The following is a 25,812-nucleotide window of genomic DNA, read 5'->3' as shown; positions in this document are numbered from 1 at the left end:
CCCCCCCACCCCCGCCCCCCCCAGCGAGGTATCTAACGTCGAATGGAACGGGGTGTAATACAGAGGGTTAGAAGGGGCGGGATTGTTTACTCGGCGGGGGGGGGAGGACGTGAATGTAATTGTCTGAGGGGGGTGGGCGGGAGGCAGAGCCCACTCCCACCGGGGAGGAGGCTGCGTAGCATCCACACCAGGACCACCAGACTCAAAAACAGTTACTTACCCCAAGCGGCAGGGCTGATCTACACCCCACTCACTAATCCACCCCTCCGCCATTATCTTATCATTTCCTATCAGGACTATAAAGCGTCGCTTTATGGACATACAGTGAATCCATGTATATCAGCCATCCTATATTGATTGTGTTGTTTTTGTTATGATTGCGTTCTTTATCTTGCGGGGTTTTTTTGCACTGCATCGGATCCACAATCGTTTCGCTATGTAGGAGTCAGCGGGCCGATGAGCCTCGGCTCCGCGGCTGTACACCGGGAGCGGCGCAGAAGACCCTGTTAACCTGTCTGGAACAGGCGGAGATATGGACAGCGGGCATGGGGCACAGACGCAGCCGACGTGAGCCGTCAGAGATGCGTTGCAGGCGGACGCAACGGTCAGCGAACCGCGCGTCCTCGGCGCTGGGGACTGCGGCCGCGGCTTCATGAAACCAACAGCCTGCAACCTGGAGCAGAGGGTATCTACACAGACACAGAAAACCTACAGCACAATACAGGCCCTTCGGTCCACAAAGCTGAGCCGAACATCCCCCTACCTCAGAAATTACTAGAATTACCCAGAGCCCTCTATTTTACTAAGGTCCGTGTACCTATCCAAAAGTCCCTTAAAAGTCCGTTGCCGGCAGCCGACTCCACGCACTCACCACTCTCTGAGTAAAAAAACTCCCCAGCACCTTAAATCTGTGTCCTCTTGTGGCAACCATTTCAGCCCTGGGAAAAAGCCTCTGACTATCCACACGATCAATCATCATCTTATACACCTCTATCAGGTCACCTCTCATCCTCCGTCACTCCAAGGAGAAAAGGCCGAGTTTACTCAACCTATTCTAAGGCATGGTCCCTAATCCAGGCAACATCCTTGTAAATCTCCTTTCTATGGTTTCCACATCCTTCCTGTAGCGAGGCAACGAGAACTGAGCACATATTCCAAGTGGGGTCTGACCAGGGTCCTGTATAGCTGCAACATTACCTCTCGGCTCCTACATTCAATTCCACGATTGATGAAGGCCAATACACCGTATGCCTTCTTAACCACAGAGTCAACCTGAGCAGCTGCTTTGAGTGTCCCATGGACTCGGACCCCAAGATCCCTCTGATCCTCCACACTAAACCAACAGGCGGGCTGGTGTCTCATTTATCCATGGCTGAGTCCCTCCCTGCCCGTCGCCGGCAAGGCAGTTACTCTCAATGCGAGACTCCTCACTGAATCCGGCGAAGGCGGCCAGAGGCAACGCCCACATCATACTGGTCCTCATCTTTGCTGGGAGAGGTGGAGACCCCCGCCCGTCACACACAGATTCCAGAGAGACTCAGCGGACCGGGCAGCGTCTATGGAGGGGGAAAGGGGGCTGTCCGTCTCTGGGATCAACTCCGAGCGCCAGGACGCTTCAGGACCCCCCCCCCCCCCTCGATTCGGCGGCCAGAGCTCCCGATATCATCACGTGTTAACTGCTGACGGAATGAAAGCCTCTGACGATCATTAAAAGTTGCAACAGGTTTGTTTCGCAGCGGTGAGGGTGGGCGGGGACCGTGTGGTTCGAGAGTGTGCGTGCTCTTATAAAAGGGAGCTCCCGGCTAGAAAGATCACTGCTGGACAGTGGGTCTCCGGTGAGGTAGGTAGGTGTGGGTGTGTGTGTGGGGGGGGGGGTGGAATGTGAGTGTGTGTGTGTGTATACGTCTCAGGGAGGGGTTGTTGGAAGTGTGTCTGTGTGAGGGGGGAGTGTGGGTGTGTGTGTGGGGGGGAGTGTGAGTGTGTGTGTGTGGAGGGGGAGTGTGAGTGTGTGTATACGTCTCAGGGAGGGGTTGTTGGAAGTGTGTCTGTGTGTGGGGGGGGTGTGGGTGTGTGTGTGGGGGGGAGTGTGAGTGTGTGTGTGGGGGGGTAGTGTGGGTGTGTGTGGGGGGGGCAGTGTGAGTGTGTGTGTGTGTGGGGGGGGAGTGTGAGTGTGTGTGGGGGGGTAGTGTGAGTGTGTGTATACGTCTCAGGGAGGGGTTGTTGGAAGTGTGTATGTCTGTGGGTGGGTGTGGGGGGGGTGGAATGTGAGTGTGTGTGCACGTATCAGGTGGGGGAGGGGTTGTTGGAAGCGTGTCTGTCTGTGGGTGGGTGTGGGGGGGTGGAATGTGAGTGTGTGTACACGTCTCAGGTGGGGGAGGGGTTGTTGGAAGTGTGTCTGTCTGTGGGTGTGTGTGGGGGGTGGAATGTGAGTGTGTGTACACGTCTCAGGTGGGGGAGGGGTTGTTGGAAGTGTGTCTGTCTGTGGGTGTGTGTGTGTGTGGGGGGGAGTGTGAGTGTGTGTACACGTCTCAGGTGGGGAGGGGTTGTTGGAAGTGTGTCTGTCTGTGGGTGTGTGTGGGGGGGTGGAATGTGAGTGTGTGTACACGTCTCAGGTGGGGGAGGGGTTGTTGGAAGTGTGTCTGTCTGTGGGTGTGTGTGGGGGGGTGGAATGTGAGTGTGTGTACACGTCTCAGGTGGGGAGGGGTTGTTGGAAGTGTGTCTGTCTGTGGGTGTGTGTGGGGGGGGTGGAATGTGAGTGTGTGTACACGTCTCAGGTGGGGAGGGGTTGTTGGAAGTGTGTCTGTCTGTGGGTGTGTGTGGGGGGTGGGAGTGTGAGTGTGTGTACACGTCTCAGGTGGGGGAGGGGTTGTTGGAAGTGTGTCTGTCTGTGGGTGTGTGTGGGGGGTGGGAGTGTGAGTGTGTGTACACGTCTCAGGTGGGGGAGGGGTTGTTGGAAGTGTGTCTGTCTGTGGGTGTGTGGGGGGGAGTGTGAGTGTGTGTATACGTCTCAGGGAGGGGTTGTTGGAAGTGTGTCTGTCTGTGGGTGTGTGGGGGGGAGTGTGAGTGTATGTACACGTCTCAGGGAGGGGTTGTTGGAAGTGTGTCTGTCTGCGGGTGTGCGTGGGGGGGTGGAATGTGAGTGTGTGTACACGTCTCAGGTGGGGAGGGGTTGTTGGAAGTGTGTCTGTCTGTGGGTGTGTGTGGGGGGGTGGAATGTGAGTGTGTGTACACGTCTCAGGTGGGGAGGGGTTGTTGGAAGTGTGTCTGTCTGTGGGTGTGTGTGGGGGGTGGGAGTGTGAGTGTGTGTACACGTCTCAGGTGGGGGAGGGGTTGTTGGAAGTGTGTCTGTCTGTGGGTGTGTGTGGGGGGTGGGAGTGTGAGTGTGTGTACACGTCTCAGGTGGGGGAGGGGTTGTTGGAAGTGTGTCTGTCTGTGGGTGTGTGGGGGGGAGTGTGAGTGTGTGTATACGTCTCAGGGAGGGGTTGTTGGAAGTGTGTCTGTCTGTGGGTGTGTGGGGGGGAGTGTGAGTGTATGTACACGTCTCAGGGAGGGGTTGTTGGAAGTGTGTCTGTCTGCGGGTGTGCGTGGGGGGGTGGAATGTGAGTGTGTGTACACGTCTCAGGTGGGGGAGGGGTTGTTGGAAGTGTGTCTGTCTGTGGGTGTGTGGGGGGGAGTGTGAGTGTGTGTACACGTCTCAGGGAGGGGTTGTTGGAAGTGTGTCTGTCTGTGGGTGTGTGGGGGGGAGTGTGAGTGTGTGTACACGTCTCAGGGAGGGGTTGTTGGAAGTGTGTCTGTCTGCGGGTGTGTGTGGGGGGGAGTGTGAGTGTGTGTACACGTCTCAGGTGGGGGAGGGGTTGTTGGAAGTGTGTCTGTCTGTGGGTGTGTGGGGGGGAATGTGAGTGTGTGTACACGTCTCAGGGAGGGGTTGTTGGAAGTGTGTCTGTCTGCGGGTGTGTGTGGGGGGGTGGAATGTGAGTGTGTGTACACGTCTCAGGTGGGGGAGGGGTTGTTGGAAGTGTGTCTGTCTGTGGGTGTGTGGGGGGGGAGTGTGAGTGTGTGTACACGTCTCAGGGAGGGGTTGTTGGAAGTGTGTCTGTCTGCGGGTGTGTGTGGGGGGGTGGAATGTGAGTGTGTGTACACGTCTCAGGTGGGGGAGGGGTTGTTGGAAGTGTGTCTGTCTGTGGGTGTGTGGGGGGGAGTGTGAGTGTGTGTACACGTCTCAGGGAGGGGTTGTTGGAAGTGTGTCTGTCTGCGGGTGTGTGTGGGGGGGTGGAATGTGAGTGTGTGTACACGTCTCAGGTGGGGGAGGGGTTGTTGGAAGCGTGTCTGTCTGTGGGTGTGTGTGTGGGGGGGTGGAATGTGAGTGTGTGTACACGTCTCAGGTGGGGGAGGGGTTGTTGGAAGTGTGTCTGTCTGTGGGTGTGTGGGGGGGAGTGTGAGTGTGTGTACACGTCTCAGGGAGGGGTTGTTGGAAGTGTGTCTGTCTGCGGGTGTGTGTGGGGGGGTGGAATGTGAGTGTGTGTACACGTCTCAGGTGGGGGAGGGGTTGTTGGAAGTGTGTCTGTCTGTGGGTGTGTGGGGGGGAGTGTGAGTGTATGTACACGTCTCAGGGAGGGGTTGTTGGAAGTGTGTCTGTCTGCGGGTGTGTGTGGGGGGGTGGAATGTGAGTGTGTGTACACGTCTCAGGTGGGGGAGGGGTTGTTGGAAGTGTGTCTGTCTGTGGGTGTGTGGGGGGGAGTGTGAGTGTGTGTACACGTCTCAGGTGGGGGAGGGGTTGTTGGAAGTGTGTCTGTCTGTGGGTGTGTGTGGGGGGGTGGAATGTGAGTGTGTGTACACGTCTCAGGTGGGGGAGGGGTTGTTGGAAGTGTGTCTGTCTGCGGGTGTGTGTGGGGGGGTGGAATGTGAGTGTGTGTACACGTCTCAGGTGGGGGAGGGGTTGTTGGAAGTGTGTCTGTCTGCGGGTGTGTGTGGGGGGGTGGAATGTGAGTGTGTGTACACGTCTCAGGTGGGGGAGGGGTTGTTGGAAGTGTGTCTGTCTGTGCCGCTCACGTGTAAAACGCTGGTGAGTCGGGAGTGAGTGCAGTCATAAGCCACCGCTGCACTCCTCAGAGATTCCCGGGGTATTACCTGGGGTGGGGTGTCTCAGTTATGAAGACTGAGACTGGAGAGGCGAGGCTGAGGGGTGACCTGTGAAAGGATACCAAGTTCTGAGTGGGTCGGGAGAGTTAGACGGCAAGGAACCCTGTCCCTCCGGCAGAAACGGGGCAGGCATGGGGGGAGGGGGGAGAGATCGTTGAGTAGAGACGGAGGGGATGAGGCACGAAGAACAAATTGAAGGGCCGAGCGGCCTGTTTTGCTGGATCTGATCCGAGAGACTCCCGAAGACAACCGTTGGGTTTTGTCCATCCCGGACACCAGGTCCCACAGGAAAACACCGGGCGGACATCCCGGAGACCAGGTCCCACAGTTAAACACCAGGCGGACATCCCGGAGACCAGGTCCCACAGGAAAACACCAGGCGGACATCCCGGACACCAGGTCCCACAGGAAAACACCAGGCGGACATCCCGGACACCAGGTCCCACAGGAAAACACCAGGCGGACATCCCGGAGACCAGGTCCCACAGGAAAACACCGGGCGGACATCCCGGACACCAAGTCACACAGGAAAACACCGGGCGGACATCCGGGAGACCAGGTCCCACAGGAAAACACCAGGCGGACATCCCGGACACCAGGTCCCACAGGAAAACACCAGGCGGACATCCCGGAGACCAGGTCCCACAGGAAAACACCAGGCGGACATCCCGGACACCAGGTCCCACAGGAAAACACCAGGCGGACATCCCGGACACCAGGTCCCACAGGAAAACACCAGGCGGACATCCCGGAGACCAGGTCCCACAGTTAAACACCAGGCGGACATCCCGGACACCAGGTCCCACAGGAAAACACCAGGCGGACATCCCGGACACCAGGTCCCACAGGAAAACACCAGGCGGACATCCCGGACACCAGGTCCCACAGGAAAACACCAGGCGGACATCCCGGACACCAGGTCCCACAGGAAAACACCGGGCGGACATCCCGGACACCAGGTCCCACAGGAAAACACCAGGCGGACATCCCGGACACCAGGTCCCACAGGAAAACACCGTGCGGACATCCCGGACACCAGGTCCCACAGGAAAACACCGGGCGGACATCCCGGAGACCAGGTCCCACAGGAAAACACCGGGCGGACATCCCGGACACCAGGTCCCACAGGAAAACACCAGGCGGACATCCCGGACACCAGGTCCCACAGGAAAACACCGGGCGGACATCCCGGAGACCAGGTCCCACAGGAAAACACCAGGCGGACATCCCGGAGACCAGGTCCCACAGGAAAACACCGGGCGGACATCCCGGAGACCAGGTCCCACAGGAAAACACCGGGCGGACATCCCGGAGACCAGGTCCCACAGGAAAACACCGGGCGGACATCCCGGACACCAGGTCCCACAGGAAAACACCGGGCGGACATCCCGGACACCAGGTCCCACAGGAAAACACCGGGCGGACATCCCGGACACCAGGTCCCACAGTTAAACACCAGGCGGACATCCCGGGCACCAGGTCCCACAGGAAAACACCAGGCGGACATCCCGGACACCAGGTCCCACAGGAAAGCACCAGGCGGACATCCCGGACACCAGGTCCCACAGGAAAACACCGGGCGGACATCCCGGACACCAGGTCCCACAGGAAAACACCAGGCGGACATCCCGGAGACCAGGTCCCACAGGAAAACACCGGGCGGACATCCCGGACACCAGGTCCCACAGGAAAACACCGGGCGGACATCCCGGACACCAGGTCCCACAGGAAAACACCGGGCGGACATCCCGGACACCAGGTCCCACAGGAAAACACCAGGCGGACATCCCGGATACCAGGTCCCACAGGAAAACACCGGGCGGACATCCCGGACACCAGGTCCCACAGGAAAACACCAGGCGGACATCCCGGAGACCAGGTCCCACAGGAAAACACCAGGCGGACATCCCGGACACCAGGTCCCACAGGAAAACACCGGGCGGACATCCCCGAGACCAGGTCCCACAGGAAAACACCAGGCGGACATCCCGGACACCAGGTCCCACAGGAAAACACCGGGCGGACATCCCGGAGACCAGGTCCCACAGTTAAACACCAGGCGGACATCCCGGACACCAGGTCCCACAGGAAAACACCAGGCGGACATCCCGGACACCAGGTCCCACAGGAAAACACCAGGCGGACATCCCGGACACCAGGTCCCACAGGAAAACACCGGGCGGACATCCCGGAGACCAGGTCCCACAGGAAAACACCGGGCGGACATCCCGGACACCAGGTCCCACAGTTAAACACCAGGCGGACATCCCGGACACCCGGTCCCACAGGAAAACACCAGGCGGACATCCCGGAGACCAGGTCCCACAGGAAAACACCGGGCGGACATCCCGGAGACCAGGTCCCACAGGAAAACACCAGGCGGACATCCCAGAGACCAGGTCCCACAGGAAAACACCGGGCGGACATCCCGGAGACCAGGTCCCACAGGAAAACACCGGGCGGACATCCCGGAGACCAGGTCCCACAGGAAAACACCAGGCGGACATCCCGGACACCAGGTCCCACAGTTAAACACCAGGCGGACATCCCGGACACCAGGTCCCACAGGAAAACACCAGGCGGACATCCCGGAGACCAGGTCCCACAGGAAAACACCAGGCGGCGGACATCTCCGGGACGTAGCGCACTTCCCCCTACCCTAGGCCCCTCTTACCGATCCACGGTCACGGGCATCCGTCACTGTCTCGGCGCACAGAGACTGTGGTGCGCCTGTTCCTTCCTGTGCAGCCCCGGGAGAGGGGCCGACCTCGCTTCGTCAATGCAGCTCCCGGAGCGACGCGGAACTGAAGCCGTCCACTGCCAGCGAATCACTCCCGGGTGTAAATCGGGAGGGAATTACTGTGCGGGAGGGTCGGAGTGGAGGAGTGAGGAGGAAGACGATCCGTCAAGTTGGAGCGGTCGGGGTGAAACGAGGAAGGAGAAGGGTGGGGGTAGAGGGCGATGGGGAGGGAGGAACGGGAGGTAGGGAAGGGTGAGAGGGGGAGGGAGGAAGGAGTGGGGAGGAGGTTTAGAGGATGTAGGTGAAAGGGGAGGGGAGGGCAAAGGGAAGCGGGTAGAGGACGGAGGGTTGGAGGGAAGGGGGTGGGTTGAATGGGGAATTACTACCGGACGTGAGCCCCTACCGGGAATTCCCGTTTCCCGAGATCCCCGGGGTTGGGAGCGCGAGTTAATTCGCACCTCTTTCTCTCCGCCTCCAGGGTGGGCATTATGCTGCCTCTGCTGCTGTGGACTTTGCCCCTCCTGTGTCAGGGGGTCGCGGCACAGTGGTACGTACCCGGCACCTTCGTCCTTCGGGGAGGGGAAGGGGCGGAGACTGTGTCCAAGGCGGAGGGCGGAGGAACCCTTGCGGTCGCCGGGCTCCGAGATATCCTATTTCACAACCGTCCCTCCCCCCTCCCCCTCCACTCCACCCTCCTTACCCTTCCCCTCCGCCCTCTGCTCTTTCTTCTCTTCTCCATCCCCTCCTCTTCCCCATACTCTGCCCCCCTCCCCCGTCCACTCACTCCCTCTATCCCCTCCACTTTCCCATTCCGCTGCCCATTCCACCCCCTCAAATCTCCAGCTCCAGGCTCTACCAACCCCTCACTGATAAAGACCATAAGACGTGGGAGCAGAATTAGGCCATTCAGCCCATCGAGTTTGCTCCACCATTCCATCATGGCTGATTTATTTTCCTTCTCCGCCTCATTGTCCAGCCTTCTCCCTAACCTTTGACTACTAATCAAGAACCTCGTTTTTAAGTATACCCAAAGATTAATGAAATATACTCAGCCGTGTGTGGCAATGAATCCTCTGACGAAAGAAATGCGTCCTCATGTCTGTTTTAAAGGGACGTCCCCCCATTCCGAGGCCGCGTCCTAGACCACCCCCCCTCCTTCCCCGCCCCAGGGAACATCCTCCCCACTTCTGCTTTCCATATTTCGTAGGTTTTAACGAGACGCTTCTCATTCTTCTAAACTCCGGCGAGTGTCGGCCCAGAGCCATCAGACTTTCCTCACACGTTAACCTTTTCATTCCCGGGATCGTTCTCATGACAAACCTGCTCTACTTTATAAGGTTTAAAAAAAAAACAATTTTCAGGATACGTATAATAAACCAGAGAGCTGCGGCCGGGTTGCCGAGAGAGAGAGAGAGAGAGAGAGAGAGGTGCCGGTATTAACACCGCCGCTGTCCCCTGCAGGAGCCGGACGCCGCTCACCTGTACCGACGCCTCTGAATGCCCTTCCTACATCACCGTGTGTCGGAACCTGGACTACGAGGTGAGGTCTCACTCTGCATCGGGACGCAGAGAGGTGGGGGGGCAACTGGAGTTCCAATCTCCCTCCCAAAGCGTCAACGCTCCACCCCCCCCCCCATTGTTTATAGCCTCATGCCAGGGGGCGGGGTTGCGCTGAACATCACAGATTGCAGAGTCAGCGACACGGGTTCAATTCCCGGCGCTGCCTGTCCGCTCTCCGTCTCCTCCCACATTCCGAAATCGTAGGTTAACTGGCCACATGGGTCTAACTGGGCGGCGCGGGGTTTTTTTGGGTCGGAAGGTCCGGTGTTTCTCTAGGTAAAAGGTAAATCTGGGGACCCGCTCGGAGTTTCTGGTCGCAGAGGGATGCAAAAGAAGTTCACCTGGATTAGGATTTTGGACGGGTTAATCCCCCTGATATGAGGCAGCAACTTCAGAGGGTAAGTGTTCTCAGGGAAATGCGTAACGTGGAGGGTGCTCAGGGAGCATTTGCCACGTGAAGGGGAAGAGTTAGATTGGGTGGGCTTTTCTCTTTGGAGCGAAGGAGGATGAGAGGTGACCAGGTAGAGGTGTATAAAATGATGAGGGGCATAGATAGGGTGAATAACCGGTGGCTATTTCTCTAGAGTGGAAATGGCTAACACGAGGGGCATAATTTGGAGGAAAGCATCAGGAAAGGGGTGTGTCGAGGAATATAGAGGAGGCTTCACCCAGCGCTGCCGAGACGATCGATAACTTTAATTCGTTCAGTCCTTAAGTCGAGTCGGACTCTTCGTGACCTCGTGACCCACATGGCAAGGTACGGAAGCCGATTGCAAGGCCTACCTTCCGCGCTGCTGCCCAGGTCGGGTTTGAATTCAGGAAGTCCAGTGCTGACGCCACGACACCACCAGCCGGCCCAGCAGCTTTAACAATAAACCCCAAAATAATAACACACCACGCCATGAGAGGCCGCAAAACAAGAAACTAAATGCGACAGGTAAAGTTAGCAGCGATTTTGAGGCTGGCTGGATCGCTGAGTGAACAACGACTGTGGTTGAAAACTGGGGCTCAGCAGTGAGTCCGGAATGAGCAGTAAGTGAAACTGGGAGATGCCTCCAAGTGCAGGCAGGGAGGTATCAACGGGAGCAGCCCTGACAGGATGCCAGGAAAGTTGGACACGTCACTGAGAGCGGCGGTGGAGACAGATACATTGGGGACATTTAACAGCCTCCTCGGTAGGCGCTTAGACGGTAGAACGATTGAAGGCTGTGTGGAAGGGACGGGTCAGATCGATCTTGGCACAACACCGTGAGCCGAATTCTACCGAATTATATTTTTATTTATTTGGAGACTTCACGTAATCGGCCCTCTTGGCCCTTCACGCAACGCTGCCCCGCAACCAACGACAACGCCCGGTTTAACGTCGCTCAGAGGTGACCATGGATATTGTATCCGAGCTGTCTCGATACGCAAGCCTGGGCAGTACGGTATGGAGGGCGAGCTGTTGCCCATGGTGCAGGCTCCCCCTTGCCAAAGCAACGGCAGAGACCGATATGGTTTGGTCGTAGACCTCCCCCCACTGGGACGGTCAGATCACAACCTGCTGCATCTCAAACCCTGCTACGTGCCTCTGGTGAAGAGTAAACCTGCAGCCTCGAGGTCAGCGAAGAAATGGTCGGGGGAGGCTTATGAGGCACTCCAGGATTGTTTTGAGGTGACAGACTGGCAGACCCTCTGTGAGCCACATGGAGAGGACATTGATGGGCTCACAGAGTGCATCACTGGTTACATCAACTTCTGTGTGGACTGCAATGTTCCGGCAAGAACTGTCCTTTATTATTCAAATAACAAGCCATGGGTAACAAAGGACATTAAGGACATCCTGAATGCTAAAAGAGGGCGTTTAGAGATGGAAATAGGGAGGAGCTGAGGACAATACGGGGGGACCTGGAAGCCAAGATCAGGGAGGCTAAAGACAGGTGTAGGAGGAAGCTTGAGTGGAAACTCCAGCAGAACAACATGAGGGAGGTCTGGAGTGGGATGAGAACCATCACTGGGTTCCAGCAAACCAGCAACAGAGGAGCTGAAGGCAGTGTGGACAGGGTCAACGAACTTCACCTGTTCTTCAACAGATTTGACACTGTGGCCCCTGCCCATCCCCCACATGATTCATCTGTTGTTGGCCCCCAGCCAACACTTACACCACTCTCCCCTCCCACCCCTCCTCACAGCCCCCACCCTGTTCTCATGACTACACCCCTCCCACACCTGAAACCACCACGGTGGGCTTCACAGGGGACTGTCCTGTCTCCCTTTCTCTTCACCATCTACACCTCGGACTTCAACTACAACACAGAGTCTTGCCATCTTCAGAAGTTTTCTGATGACTCTGCCATAGTTGGATTCATCAGCAAGGGAGATGTGGCTGACTACAGGGCTACGGTAGGAAACTTTGTCACATGGTACGAGCAGAATCATCTGCAGCTTAATGTGAAAAAGACTAAGGAGCTGGTGGTGGACCTGAGGAGGGCTAAGGCACTGGTGACCCCTGTTTCCATCCAAGGGGTCAGTGTGGACATGGTGGAGGATTACAAATACCTGGGGATACGAATTGACAATAAACTGGACTGGTCAAAGAACACTGAGGCTGTCTACAAGAAGGGTCAGAGCCGTCTCTATTTCCTGAAGAGACTGAGGTCCTTTAACCTGCTGGACGATGCTGAGGATGTTCTACGAGGCTGTGGTGGCCAGTGCTATCATGTTTGCTGTTGTGTGCTGGGGCAGCAGGCTGAGGGTAGCAGACACCAACAGAATCAACAAACTCATTCGTAAGGCCAGTGATGTTGTGGGGGTGGAGCTGGACTCTCTGACGGTGGTGTCTGAAAAGAGGATGCTGTCCAGGTTGCATGCCATCTTGGACAATGTCTCCCATCCACTCCATAATGTACTGGTTAGGCACAGGAGTACATTCAGCCAGAGACTCATTCCACCGAGATGAAACACTGAGCGTTATAGGAAGTCATTCCTGCCTGTGGCCATCAAACTTTACAACTCCTCCCTCGGAGTGTCAGACACCCTGAGTCAATAGGCTGGTCCTGGACTTATTTCCACTGGGCATGATTAACGTATTATTTAATTATTTATGGTTTTATATTGCTGTATTTCTTCACTATTCTTGGTTGGTGCTACTGTAACGAAACCCAATTTCCCTCCGGATCAATAAAGCATGTCTGTCTGTCTGTAGAATTTGCCAGTCCGCATTGAACTCAATGTAGGACTATGTTCGGGACTCCAATTCCGGATTTTTCCTCGGGGTTTACTCCCAAGCCCCTCCCCATAATCTAGGCAGCGGAGGTTTGAGATCAGAGTTTTCCTCTCCTAGGTGAGCTGACGAGCCCCATCTGCCCCAGCCGACTGTTTTGCCCCTTCTCCCATCAGTAGAAACAGTTCCGCCGGGTTTAGTAGCTGAGCCACACGCGAAGGCCAGGAGCGTTCTGGGAACGTTGAGTCGGCAGTGCGAGCTTGTCCCCATGACCACCCCCTGCTGTAACACAAACAATGACCAGGTGCGTGTCTGGAGCACCCGGGGAAAACCCGCGCACCCCACGGGGAGGATTTACCGAGGACTCTGGGATTGAACTCCGGCGCCCGGAGCTGTGACACCGCCGCGCTGACTGCTACAACACGGAAAATAGAACAGTACAGTAAATCAGTAATCACATTTCTAACTAAATGAATCTTTTCTGCCTACACATTTAGAAGCCCCTAACGCATCTGCCTCTATAGCAGACAGCACATTCCGGGCTCCCACCGCTCCGTGTAAAATCACGTGCCCCTCACACCTCCTTTGAAACGGCCGCCGATGTTACATGTTCTTTGCCTGTTTTTTGAGGTCCGGCTGGCTCTGTGACCAGAGCGGACCCCTCTGACGGTGTCCCCTTCTCACCCTCACAGACTCGTGCCTACGCGCCCACTGTCTGGGTGGGCACACAGGTTCTGCCCACCGAGGGAAGGTACCAATCCGTCCAGCGACTGAGGGAGTACTTCAACAAGAGAAACAGACCGGGTAGGCCACCTCGGAGATTCCAGGGTCAGACCCGCCGCCCGGAAGATAGCCTGAGAGGGGCTGGTCAGGAGTACCAGGCGAAACCTCCTCAGTCACCGCGTAACCAAGCGGTTTCAGGCCAGAGTTATTGGTTCCTCCCCGAGCCAATTCCGATCAGGACAGACGATCTCACCGGGGCCCCAAACTCCCGGGATTGGCAGGGAAGGGGACGGATGGTTTCTTTGTCGGGGGGGTGGGGGGGTTGCAGTCTGGATCTGTTGGGTCGCGGGAGGGGACAGATCCCGGTTTGTCGGGACTGGGGAGACTGACCCCGCGTCGATGACGGGACAGGGGGAGTGGATCACCTGGTCAGTGGACGGTGGAGGTTGGGGGGGGGATGGTAATGAGTCATATGGTCAGTGGAGAGAGAGCGGAACCCTGGTCAGTGGGAGGGGGCGGGTGGAGTGGTGTAGGGGTGAAAGTAGAAGTTCACGCGTCAGTCGCTCAGCGGGCCGCGCAGTCCCCGGCGCTGGTCAGTGGGAGGGGGTGGGAGTGGATTGGTGGTAGGGGGCGGTGTAGGGGTGAAAGTAGAAGTTCGTCGCTCAGCGGGCCGCGCAATCCCCGGCGCTGGTCAGTAGGTCGAGGCAATCTCGGCGGGTCCGGTCACTGAACTACGCTTTGCCGGGGCTGCGGGAGGCAAGCAGAAGCCGCCCAGCTGATGACTCTGCCTGCTGGTTTCTCAGTGATTCAGATCGAACGGACTGCGCCCACTCTCACCATGTACCAGAACGTGAACGACGTTCCCAGACCTATCGCTGTGTTCACCTACCTCCCCCGCCGGTTCCTCTTCAACCCGCCCATTCCTCGGGACGAGCTCGTGAGTATTCATTTCAATGAGCCAGCACTGACTGGGGAGCTGAAAACGAAAGACATCTTAGGGACAACTGATCCTAATTTGGTCAAATTCATCCTGAAATTTGAGAAGAAGCTAAAGTCAGATATATCAGTATTACAGTGAAGTAGAAGGAATTACAGAGGAATGAGAGAGGAGTTGGCCAGAATTGATTGGAAAAGAACACTGGCAGGGATGACGGCAGAGCAGCAATGGCTGGAATTTCTGGAAGCAATTCGGAAGACACAGGAAATATATATCACAAAAAGGAAGAAGTATTCTCAAGGGAAGATGACACAGCAGTGGCTAACAAGTGAAGTCAAAGCCGACATAAGAATCAAAGAGAGGGCATACAATAGAGAAAAAAAATAGCGGGAAGTTAAATGATTGGGAAACTTTTAAAAATTATCAGAAGGCAACAAAAAAGTATTTGAGAAGGTAAAGCTGGAATTCAAAAGTAAGCTAGCCAATAATATTAAAGAGACTACCAACTAGAGAGAAGGTTCTCTAAACTGGAAGGTCTGAAGGTCGGTAGACTGGTCACCTGGACCAAACGGTGTACACACCAGGGTTCTGAAAGGTGGCTGAAGAGATTGTGGAGACTTTCGTAACGATCTTTCAGGAATCACTAAATTCTAGAATGGTCCCGGAGAATTGGAAAATTGCAAATGTCACTCCACTCTTCAAGAAGGGAGAGAGGCAGAAGAAAGGAAACTAGAGGCCAGTTAGTCTGATCTCAGTGGTTGCGATGATGTTGGAGTTGATTATTAATGATGAGGTCTCAGGGTACTTGGAGGCACGTGATAAAATGGTCAGCATGGTTACCTCAATGGAAAATCTGGCCTGACCAATCTGTTAGAATTCTTTGAAGCAATAACAAGCAGGATAGACAAAGGAGAATTGGTTGATGTTGTGTACTTAGATTTTCAGAAGGCCTCTGACAAGGTGCCACACGTGAGGCTGCTTCACAAGCCTGTGGTATTACAGAAAGGATTCTGGCATGGATAAAGCAGTGGCTGATTGGCAAGAGGCAAAGAGTGAGAATAAAGGAAGGCTTTTCTGGTCAGCTGTTGGTGACTAGTGGCTATATAGGGGCCTAGAAACATAGAAAACCTGCAGCACAGTACAGACCCTTTGGCCCTCGAAGTTGTGCCGAACATGTCCCTATCTTAGAAATTACTAGGCTTACCCATAGTCCTCTATTTCTCTAAGCTCCATGTACCTATCCAAAAGTCTCTTAAAAGACTCTAAACACAAAAATACAACTGCAGATGCTGTGGATCAAAGAATACGTACACAACTCTGGAAGAACTCAGCAGGTCAGGCAGCATCCGTGAGAAAAGAGTAGCCAACGTTTCGGGCCGAGACCCTTCATCAGGAAAGATCCTCTTAAAAGACTCTATCGTATCCGCCTCCACCACCGTTGCCGGCAGCCCATTCCATGCACTCACGACTCTCTGAGTAAAAAACTTACCCCTGACATCTCCTCTGTACCTACTCCCCAGCAAATCTGTGTCCTCTTGTGGCAACCATTTCAGCCCTGGGGAAAAGCCTCTGACTATCCACACGATCAATGCCTCGTATCATCTTATACACCTCTATCAGGTCACCTCTCATCCTCCGTCACTCCAAGGAGAAAAGGCCGAGTTCACTCAACCTATTCTCATAACCTCACCTGTAGTGAGGTGACAAGAACTGAGCACAGTACTCCAAGTGGGGTCCGACCAGGGTCCTATATAGCTGCAACATTACCTCTCGGCTCCTAAATTCAATACCACAGTTAATGAAGGTCAATGCACCGTATGCCTTCTTAACCACACAGTCAACCTGCACAGTTGCTTTGAGTGTCCTATGGACTCGAACCCCAAGATCCCTCTGATCCTCCACACTGCCAAGAGTCTTACATTAATACTATATTCTGCCATCATATTTGAACTACCAAAATGAACCACTTCACACTTATCTTGGTTGAACTCCATCTGCTACTTCTCAGCCCAGTTTTGCATCCTATGAATGTCCTGCTGTAACCTCTGACAGCCCTCCACACTATCCACAACACCTCTAACCTTTGTGTCATCAGCAAACTTACTAACCCATCCCTCCGCTTCCTCATCCAGGTCACTTATAAAAAAAACACGAAGAGTAAGGGTCCCAGAACAGATCTGAGTCACTCCACTGGTCACCGACCTCCATGTAGAATATGACCAGTCTACAGCCACTCTTTGCCTCTGTGGGCAAGCCAGTTCTGGATCCACAAAGCAATGTCCCATTGGATCCCATGCCTCCTTACTTTCTCAATAAGCCTTGCATTGGATACCTTATCAAATGCCTTGCTGAAATCCATATACACTACATCTACTATTTTACCTTCATCAATGTGTTTAGTCACATCCTCAAAAAATTCAATCAGGCTCGTAAGGCACGACCTGCCTTTGACAAAGCCATGCTGACTATTCCTAATCATATTATACCTCTCCAAATGTTCATAAATCCTGCCTCTCAGGATCTTCTCCATCAACTTACCAACCACTGAAGTAAGACTTACTGGCCTATAATTTCCTGGGCTATCTCTACTCCCTTTCTTGAATAAAGGAACAACATCCGCAACCCTCCAATCCTCCAGAACCTCTCCTGTTCCCATTGATGATGCAAAGATCATCACCAGAGGCTCAACAATCTCCTCCCTCGCCTCCCACTGTAGCCTGGGGTCCATCTCATTCGGTCCCAGTGACTTATCCAACTTGATGCTTTCCAAAAGCTCCAGCACATCCTCTTTCTTAATATCTACATGCTCAAGCTTTTCAGTCTGCTGCGTCATCACTACAATCACTAAGATCCTTTTCCATAGTGAATTCTGAAGTAAAGTATTCATTAAGTACCTCTGCTATTTCCTCCAGTTCCATACACACTTTCCCACTTCCACATTTGATAGGTCCTATTCTCTCACGTCTTAAACTCTTGCTCTTCACATACTTGTAGAATGCCTTGGGTTTTCCTTAATTCTGCCCACCAAGGCCTTTGCATGGCTCCTTCTGGCTCTCCTAATTTCCTTTTTAAGCTCCTTCCTGTTAGCCTTATAAACTTCTAGATTTCTAACATTACCTAGCTCTCTGAACCTTTTATAAGCTTTCCTTTTTTTCTTGACTAGATTTATTCCAGCTTTGTACACCACGGTTCCTGTACCCTACCATAACTTCCCCGTCTCATTGGAATGTAGCTATGCAGAACTCCACACAAATATCCCCTAAACGTTTGCCACATTTTTCCATGCTTTTCCCTGAGAACATCTGTTCTCAACTTCAGCTTCCAATTTCCTGCCTGATCGCCTCACAATTCCCCTTACTCCAATCAACCACTTTTCTAACTTGTCTGTTCCTATCTCTCCCCAATGCTATTGTAAAGCAGATAGAATTATGATCACTATCTCCAAAATGCTCTTCCACTGAGAGATTTGACACCTGACCAGGTTCATTTCCCAATACTAAATCAAGTACAGCCTCTCCTCTTGTAGGCTTATCTACTTATTGTGTCAAGAAACCTTCCTGAACACACCTAACAAACTCCACCCCATCTAAACCCCTTGCTCTAGGGAGATGCCAATTGATATTTGGGAAATTAAAATCTCCCATCACGACAACTCTTATTATTACACCTTTCCAGGATTTGTTTCCCTATCTGCTCCTCGATATCCCTGTGGCCTATAAAAAACACCCAGTAAAGTTATTGACCACTTCCTGTTCCTAACCTCCACCCACAGTGACTCCACAGACAACCCCTCCATGGTGTCCACCATTTCTGCAACTGTGACATTGTATCTGATCAACAGTGCCGCACCCCCACCTCTTTCGCCTCCCTCCCTGTCCTTTCTGAAACGTCTAAAACCCAGCATTTGAAGTAGCCATTCCTATCCCTGAGCCATCCAAGCCTCTGTAATGGCCACCACATCATAGCTCCTGTGTTGTGAACGGTTGTTTTTACATTTTATGTCAATCATTTGCATGATGGAAGTAATGGCTTTGCTGAAAAGTTTGCAGACGGTATGAAGGTAGGTGGAGGGGCAGGTAGTTGCGAGGGAGAAGTACTTGACTTTTTAGGAGAATGGACAAAGAAGTGGCAGATGGAATACCGTTTTGGGAAGTGTATGGTCATGCACTTTGGTAGAAGAAATGAAAGAGTTAATTATTTTCTAAATGGCAAGAAAATATATTAAAAAAAACTAATATGCAAAAGGACGTGGAAGTCCTTTAGCAGGATTCTCTAAAGGTTAATTTACAGGTTGAACCTGTGTTGAGGAAGGCAAATGCAATGTTAACATTAATTTTACCAAGCACCTACACTCCCTCCTACTGGCCACCCATTTTAATTACACTTCCCACTCCCATTCTGATATGACCATCCATGGCCTCCTCTGCTGTTGTGATGAAGCTACACTCAGGTTGGAGCAGCAACACCTTGTATTCTGCCCGGGTAGCCTCCAACCTGATGGCATGAACATCAATTTCTCAAATTTTCAGTAAAGGCCACCCCCTCCCTCACCATTCCCCTTCCCATTTCCCACTCTCAACTTATCTCCTTGTCTACACCCTCTTTTCTTTCTTCCATGGCCTTCTGGCCTCTCCTATTAGATTCCCCCTCCTCCAGCTCTGTATCCCTTTCACCAACCAGCTTCCCACTCTTTATTCACTCTTCATCCCCTCCCAGTTTCACCTATCACCTTGTGTTTTGCCTCCCTTCCCCTTCTAACCCTGACTCCTTGTCTTTTTTTTTCTCCAGTCCTGAGAAAGGGTCTCGGCCCGTAACATCAAACTTTCCATGGATTGTGTCTGACCTGCAGAGTTCCTCCAGCATTTTGTGTCCATCGATTAATTTCAAGAGGACTAAGCTGGGATGTAATGTTGAGAGTGGTGAGGCCTCACTTGGGGTATTGTGAGCAGGTTTGGGCCTGTTTTCTTAGAAAGGATGTGTTAAAACTGGAGAGGGTTCAAAGGAGGTTCATGAAAATGATTTCAGGATTGAATGGCTTGTCAGATGGAGAGTACCTGAAGGCTCTGGGCCTGTATTCACTGGAATTCAGAAGAATGGGGGTGATCTCATTGAAACCTATCAAATGGTGAAAGGCGAGTGGATGTGGAGAGGATGTTTCCTGTGGTAGGAGAGTCTAAGACCAGAGGACACAGCCTCAGAATAGAGGAGTTTCCTTTTAGGGTGGAGATGAGGAGGAATTTCTTTAGCCAGGGAGTGGTGAAACAATGGAAATTTTTGCCACAGAGGCATGGGCCCCAGCTATTCCTGCTTGTTTGTCCGCTACCAGAACAGTCTATGTTCCAAGCCTACACTAGTGACCGCCCCACACTTTTCCTACGCTAAATCAACAACTACATTGGTGCTGCTTCCTGCACCCATGCTGAACTCGACCACTTTGCCTCCAACTTCCCCCTTGCCCTCAGGTTCACCTGGTCCATTTCTGACACCTCCCTCCTCTGTATCTCCAGACACAGCTGATGTCTATTATCAACCCACTGACTCTCATCCCACCCTGCTACTTATCTCAATTCCTCCATCTCTGCTATATCTGCTCTCAGGATCAGGCTTTTCATTCCAGAACAAAGGACATGTCCTCTCTTTTCAAAGAAAGGGGCTTCCCTTCCTCCACTATCAACACTGCCCTCAACCCCATCTCTTCCATTTCACACATGTCTGCTCTTACCCCATCCTTTTGCTACCCTACCAGGGATAGGGCTCCCCTTGTCCTCACCTGTCATCTCACCAGCCTCCACACCCAGCATGTAATTCTCCGAAACTTCCACACCTCCGACGGGATCCCAGCACCAAGCATATCTCTCCCTCCCCCCCCCCAACCTTCTGCTTTCCGCAGGGACCTCTCCCTATGCAACTCCCTTGTCCATTCCTCCCTGCCCACTTACCCTTGCAAGTAGAACAAGTGCTACACTTCCCGGCTCCCTAGCATTCAGAGCCCCAAACGGTCCATCCAGGTGAGGAGACATTTCCCTTTGAGTCTGTTTGGGTCACTTACCGTGTTTGGTGCTCCTGGTGTGGACCCCTGTATATTAGTGAGACCACTATGCTGAGCATCTACGCTCCATCTGCCAGAACAAACTGGTCTCCCAGTGGCCAATCACTTTAATTCCACTTCCCATTCCTATTCCGATATGTCCATCCATGGCCTCCTCCAGCGTCGTGATGAGGCCACACTCAGGCTGGAGGAAACACACCTTATATTCCATCTGGGCAGCCTCCAACCTGATGGCATGAACATTGATTTTGGTAACGCTCCCTACACCACCTCCATTTCTCCATTTCCCATCCCCTTTTCCCTCACTTACCTTATCTCCTTGCCCACCTATCGCCACCCTCTGGTGCTCCCTCCCCTCCCCCTTTTCTTTCTTCCCTGGCTGCCCGTCCCTTTCTCTCTCCCCTCCCACCCCCTTTTCAATCTACTCCTCAGCTTTTCACTCCAGTCCTGCCGAAGGGTTTTGGCCTGCAATGTCGACTGTGCCTTTTTCCATGGACGCTGCCCGGCCTGCAGAGTTTTATGTGTGTTACTCGGATTTCCGCTTGTTTGTAGTTACCCGGACCCGGGTGCCTGAGTTCCAAGGACAGTCTGTGTAGACTAGGGTTTTATTCCCTGGAATGTGGGAGATTGAGGGGCGTAGTCGGGGTGAAAGCACACAGTCTTTTTCCCAAGGAGCGTGCGAAATACAAGAGCTCACAGGTCTAAGGTCAGAGGTGAGAAATTTAAAATGGACATCAGGGGCAACTTCTTCACACAGTGTGACATGTGATGAGGATGTTAGGAGAATTCAGGGTGACTTGGATAGGCTGGGTGAGTGGGCAGATACTTGGCAGATGATGTTTAATGTGAATAAGTGTGAAGTTATCCACTTTGGGAGTAAGAACAGGAAGGCAGATTATTATCTGAACGGTGTAGAGTTAGGTAAGGGAGAAATACAAAGAGATCTAGGAGTCCTAGTTCATCAGTCACTGAAGGTGAATGAGCAAGTGCAGCAGGCAGTGAAGAAGGCAAATGGAATGTTGGCCTTTATTACAAAGGGAATTGCGTACAAGAGCCAGGAAATCCTTTTGCATTTGTACAGGGCCCTGGTGAGACCACACCTGGAGTATTGTGTACAGTTTTGGTCTCCAGGGTTAAGGAAGGACATCCTGGCTGTAGAGGAAGTGCAGCGTAGATTCACGAGGTTAATTCCTGGGATGTCTGGACTGTCTTACGCAGAGAGGTTAGAGACACTGGGCTTGTACACGCTGGAATTAAGGAGATTGAGAGGGGATCTGATTGCAACAGATAAGATTATTAAGGGATTGGACAAGATAGAGGCAGGAAATATGTTCCAGATGCTGGGAGAGTCCAGTACCAGAGGGCATGGTTTGAGAATAAGGGGTAGGTCATTTAGGACAGAGTTAAGGAAGAGCTTCTTCTCCCAGAGAGTTGTGGGGGTCTGGAATGCACTGCCTCAGAAGGCAGTGGAGGCCAATTCTCTGGATGCTTTCAAGAAGTAGCTAGATAGGTATCTTATGGATAGGGGAATCAAGGGATATGGGGACAAGGCAGGAACCAGGAATTGATAGTAGATGATCAGCCATGATCTCAGAATGGCGGTGCAGGCTCAAAGGGCCGAATGGTCTACTTCTGCACCTATTGTCTATAAAGATTAGTGTGTATTGGGAACAAGTTGCCAGTGGTTGAGATGGGAATGGTCTCACCGTACTCCCCAGGTTCCTGGTCCCAGAACACAAGGTCCCACCATACTCCCCAGGTTCCTGGTCCCAGAACACACGGTCCCACCCTACTCCCCAGGTTCCTGGTCCCAGAACACATGGTCCCACCCTACTCCCCAGGTTCCTGGTCCCAGAACACATGGTCCCACCCTACTCCCCAGGTTCCTGGTCCCACCGTACTCCCCAGGTTCCTGGTCCCACCGTACTCCCCAGGTTCCTGGTCCCAGAACACACGGTCCCACCCTACTCCCAGGTTCCTGGTCCCAGAACACTCAGTCCCACCCTACTCCCCAGGTTCCTGCCATTCCTGGTCCCTGAATTCTACACAATCAGGAGAGCTCACGATTGCCTTTTTCTTTCTGATGAGGATGAAGTGAGTTGGGCTGTGTACATTTATACTCGGATCATTATATAGATGTACAGTCGACAGCATCCCATGTGGTATAGAAACTGCACTGCGGTGGAGAGGGAGGCTCTACAATGGGCACTCAAAACTGTTTAACAGATCATTGGCACCAGCCTACCCACCATCAAGGACATTTATACTGAACAGGGCCATTAATGTCAGGAAGGATCCCACCCATCCTGCTCACAGACTGTTTGTCCCTCTCCCATCAGGGAGGAGGCTACGTATCATCCACACCAGGACCACCAGACTCAAAACCAGTTACTTTCCCCTGATCAACACCCCACACATTAACCCACCCCTCCACAGCCCCAGCCACTACTACATTATCAATTCCTGTCAGTCACCTCATGTACAGACACTCCTGTGCCTAGTGTCACTTTATGGACAGACAATCAATCCATGTATATAAGCTATTTTATGTATTTTTATTTATTGTGTTCTTTAGTGTACTTTATCTTAGTGTGTTTTTCTGTGCTGCGTCAGATCTAGAGTAAGAATTTCTTGTTCTCCTTTACACTTGTGTTCTGGAAATAACACGAAACAACCTTGACCCTTACATTCACCGTCTGTGTGGAGTTTGAGCATTCGCTCCTGGGCACTGCCCTCACACAGTTCAAGGACTGTGGGTCCCTGTTGGAAATTGCCCCCAGTGTGGGTCTCTACCCTCCTGCATTGAAAACCCTGCCCACCCTGTTGGTGCTGCCCTCTAACCAGGACAGCCCCCTCAGCGAGGCCACCCCCTACTTCCTGTGACCATTCGGCCCCCCAGCTGGTCTCTCCCCTGCCACAGGTCTACCTTACCCTGTCTCCGGCCCGGACGGTGTTCGTGCGGTTGGCCAGTCCCTTCCTGTTCAACGTTGAACGCACGTCCCAGGAGCTGTTCGAGGACCTGCTGAGGCAAGCGGAGGCTTTCGCCCAGGACCATTTCTACGTGGCCGAGTACAGCAGGTACGTAGGGCAAGAGGAGTGTGCAGAGTGGAGGGGTGCGGGGGGGGGCAGGAGAGAGGAGCATGAGTGGGTTGCAGAGGGGTGGGAAATAGAAGGGATGTTGGTTGCAAGACGGGCAAGAGTGGGGAAGGAGGGTGAGGAGGGTATGAGGAAAGGGTATGAGAGGGTTACAGAGTGCAGGAGAGTTGTGCTGGTTTGGGTTACGGGGGGTGTGGTAGGGAGTGAGATGCAGCATGAGGGATGGTTACCGGGAGCAGTGTGGTGGGAGGGGTACAGGGTCAAGGAAGAATATGGGGTTGGCTTGGAGGGGAATGATAACGAGGGTACTGGGATGTGGGAGGGGTACAGGTATTGTATGGAGAGAGGCTGGCTGATGCAATGGCATCTTTTCCTTTCTCCCCACCTACCCCCAACTCACCCCCTCTGTCCCTCATCTCTCCACCTCTCCCTCCCAGACTCTTACCCTCCTCATTTCCCCATTCCTCTCCCTCCCTCACTCTTCCCCTCTCCCTTTCCCACAAGAACATAAGAAATAGGAGCAGGAGTCGGCCATCTGTCCCATCGAGCCTGCTCTGACATTCAGAAAGATCATGGCTGACCTGACCATGGACTCATCTCCACCTACCTGCCTTTTCTCCATAACCCTAATTCCCCAATGATGCAAAAATCTATCCATCCTTGTCTTAAATATATTGACTGAGGTAGTCTCCACTGCTTCATTGGGCAGAGAATTCCACAGATTCACCACTCTCTGGAAAAGCAGTTCCTTCTCATCTCCGTCCTAAATCTGCTTCCCCAAATCTTGCGGCTATGTCCCCTAGTTCTAGTCTCACCTACTGTTGGAAACAACACTCCTGCCTCTATCCCTTTCGTAATTTTATATGTTTCTAAAAGATCTCCTCTCGTTCTTCTGAATTCCAGCGGGGACAGTCCCAGGTGACTCAATCGCTCCTCATAGTCTGACCCCCTCATCTCTGGAATCAACCTGGTGACCCTCCTCTGCACCACCTCCAAAGCCAGTATGTCATTCCTCAAGTAGGGAGACCGGAACTGCACGCAGTACTCCAGGTGTGGTCTCACCAGTACCCTGTCCAGTTGCAGCGTGACCTCCCTGCTCTTAAACTCAAACCCTCTAGTAATGGCCAACATCCCATTTCCTTCTCCTTCCCCTATTCTTCCCCCTCTCCCTCACCCACACTTCCCCTTCTCCCTCCTCTCGCCCACAGGGGGTGCTCTGTGTAGGCCCAGTGCAGGGGAGGGATCTCTGCCGTTCACTGACCTCTGCTCTCCCCTCCCCTTGGCAGCCCACTCCGCCTCTTCGGACGACGTAACGAGGTGTGGTACCTGGCCCTGGGAATAGGCCGGTGTGACCCGGGCCCCGGGAGACCCTCGTTCCGGCTGTGACATGATCAGGATTGGCCTGCCCACCCAGGAATCTGACTTTCGGACAACAGCGGCCAGACGTGGGCATACCCCGGGAGTGCTGGAGGGGACCACTGCCCCCGATTCACAATTCCCACTATCTTGACCACCCTGTGCGGGACAGGGCTCCGGATCTCTCGGGCTCCTCACCTGCGAACAGGAACGGGTGCGCGCAGTCGGGTGGGTTGGCCAGGGGAGATGATGGTTTCCCCTTTCTCTCCCGCCTCCTCCTTCCTCCCTCTTCCTAGACTCTCTCCCCCTCCTCCCTTCCAGTCCCCATCTTCCCTCTCCCTCTCCCCTCCATTCACCTCTCCTCCCTCTCTCTGTTCCCTCCCCCTCTCCCCTGCATTCACCCTCTCCTCCCTCTGTCTTCATCCCCCTCTCCCTCTCCCCTCCATTTCCTCCTCCCACTTTCTGTCCCTATCTCTCCTCCATTCTCCCTCCTCTCTTACTGCACCCACCCAGTCTCTTCCCCCCATCCCGGGAGTAGTAGACTTGCTGTATGAAAAAGGACATAACTGCACGATGGGGGGGCATTGACAATGGAAGGGAGGGGAGGTGTGGGGGTATTAATCTCCGCCCCCCCCCCGAGGTGGTGGATCATTACATTTATTTGGGGGGGGGGGTGATAGACACTCTGACAATGGAAAGGAGGGGAGGTGTGGGGGTGTTAATCTCTGCCCCCCGAGGGTGGTGGATCAGTACATTTATTTGGGGGGGTGATAGACACTCTGACAATGGAAGGGAGGGGAGGTGTGGGGGTATTAATCTCCGCCCCCCCCCGAGGGTGGTAGATCATTACATTTATTTGGGGGGGTGATAGACACTCTGACAATGGAAGGGAGGGGAGGTGTGGGGGTGTTAATCTCCGCCCCCCCCCCGAGGGTGGTGGATCATTACATTTATTTGGGGGGGGGGGTGATAGACACTCTGACAATGGAAAGGAGGGGAGGTGTGGGGGT

The 25,812-nt window shown here is 53.6% G+C and overlaps 1 protein-coding gene across 3 annotated transcripts; it reads left to right on the top strand.

The window, feature by feature from the left end:
* The first annotated feature begins 1,042 nt into the window (after nucleotides 1–1,042).
* LOC132385429 (heme-binding protein 2-like) lies at nucleotides 1,043–25,444 on the top strand. 3 transcript variants are annotated; one of them, XM_059957494.1, is made up of 7 exons: nucleotides 1,043–1,723; nucleotides 8,358–8,426; nucleotides 9,341–9,419; nucleotides 13,334–13,445; nucleotides 14,168–14,301; nucleotides 23,271–23,428; nucleotides 24,733–25,444. In XM_059957494.1, exons 2-7 carry the CDS (start codon nucleotides 8,368–8,370, stop codon nucleotides 24,830–24,832), a joined length of 642 nt encoding a protein of 213 aa, XP_059813477.1. In that variant the 5' UTR covers nucleotides 1,043–1,723; nucleotides 8,358–8,367; the 3' UTR covers nucleotides 24,833–25,444. The 3 variants fall into 3 exon arrangements, with proteins under 3 accessions (XP_059813477.1, XP_059813475.1, XP_059813476.1); XM_059957492.1 differs by lacking the exon at nucleotides 1,043–1,723 and adding an exon at nucleotides 1,724–1,840; XM_059957493.1 differs by lacking the exon at nucleotides 1,043–1,723 and adding an exon at nucleotides 1,772–1,844.
* Nucleotides 25,445–25,812: the final 368 nt, after the last annotated feature.

The sequence above is a fragment of the Hypanus sabinus genome, assembly GCF_030144855.1.
Source record: "Hypanus sabinus isolate sHypSab1 chromosome 5 unlocalized genomic scaffold, sHypSab1.hap1 SUPER_5_unloc_1, whole genome shotgun sequence".
NCBI lineage: Eukaryota > Metazoa > Chordata > Chondrichthyes > Myliobatiformes > Dasyatidae > Hypanus > Hypanus sabinus.
This window is presented reverse-complemented; position numbering and strand designations above follow the sequence as displayed.

Bases quoted from the DNA above. Each gene is read 5' to 3' on its own strand.
- LOC132385429 (XM_059957494.1), top strand. From the start codon at position 8,368: ATGCTGCCTCTGCTGCTGTGGACTTTGCCCCTCCTGTGTCAGGGGGTC. The intron at 13,446-14,167 runs GTAGGCCACCTC...CTGGTTTCTCAG, and splicing joins CAACAAGAGAAACAGACCGG to TGATTCAGATCGAACGGACT. The intron at 23,429-24,732 runs GTACGTAGGGCA...TCCCCTTGGCAG, and splicing joins TACGTGGCCGAGTACAGCAG to CCCACTCCGCCTCTTCGGAC.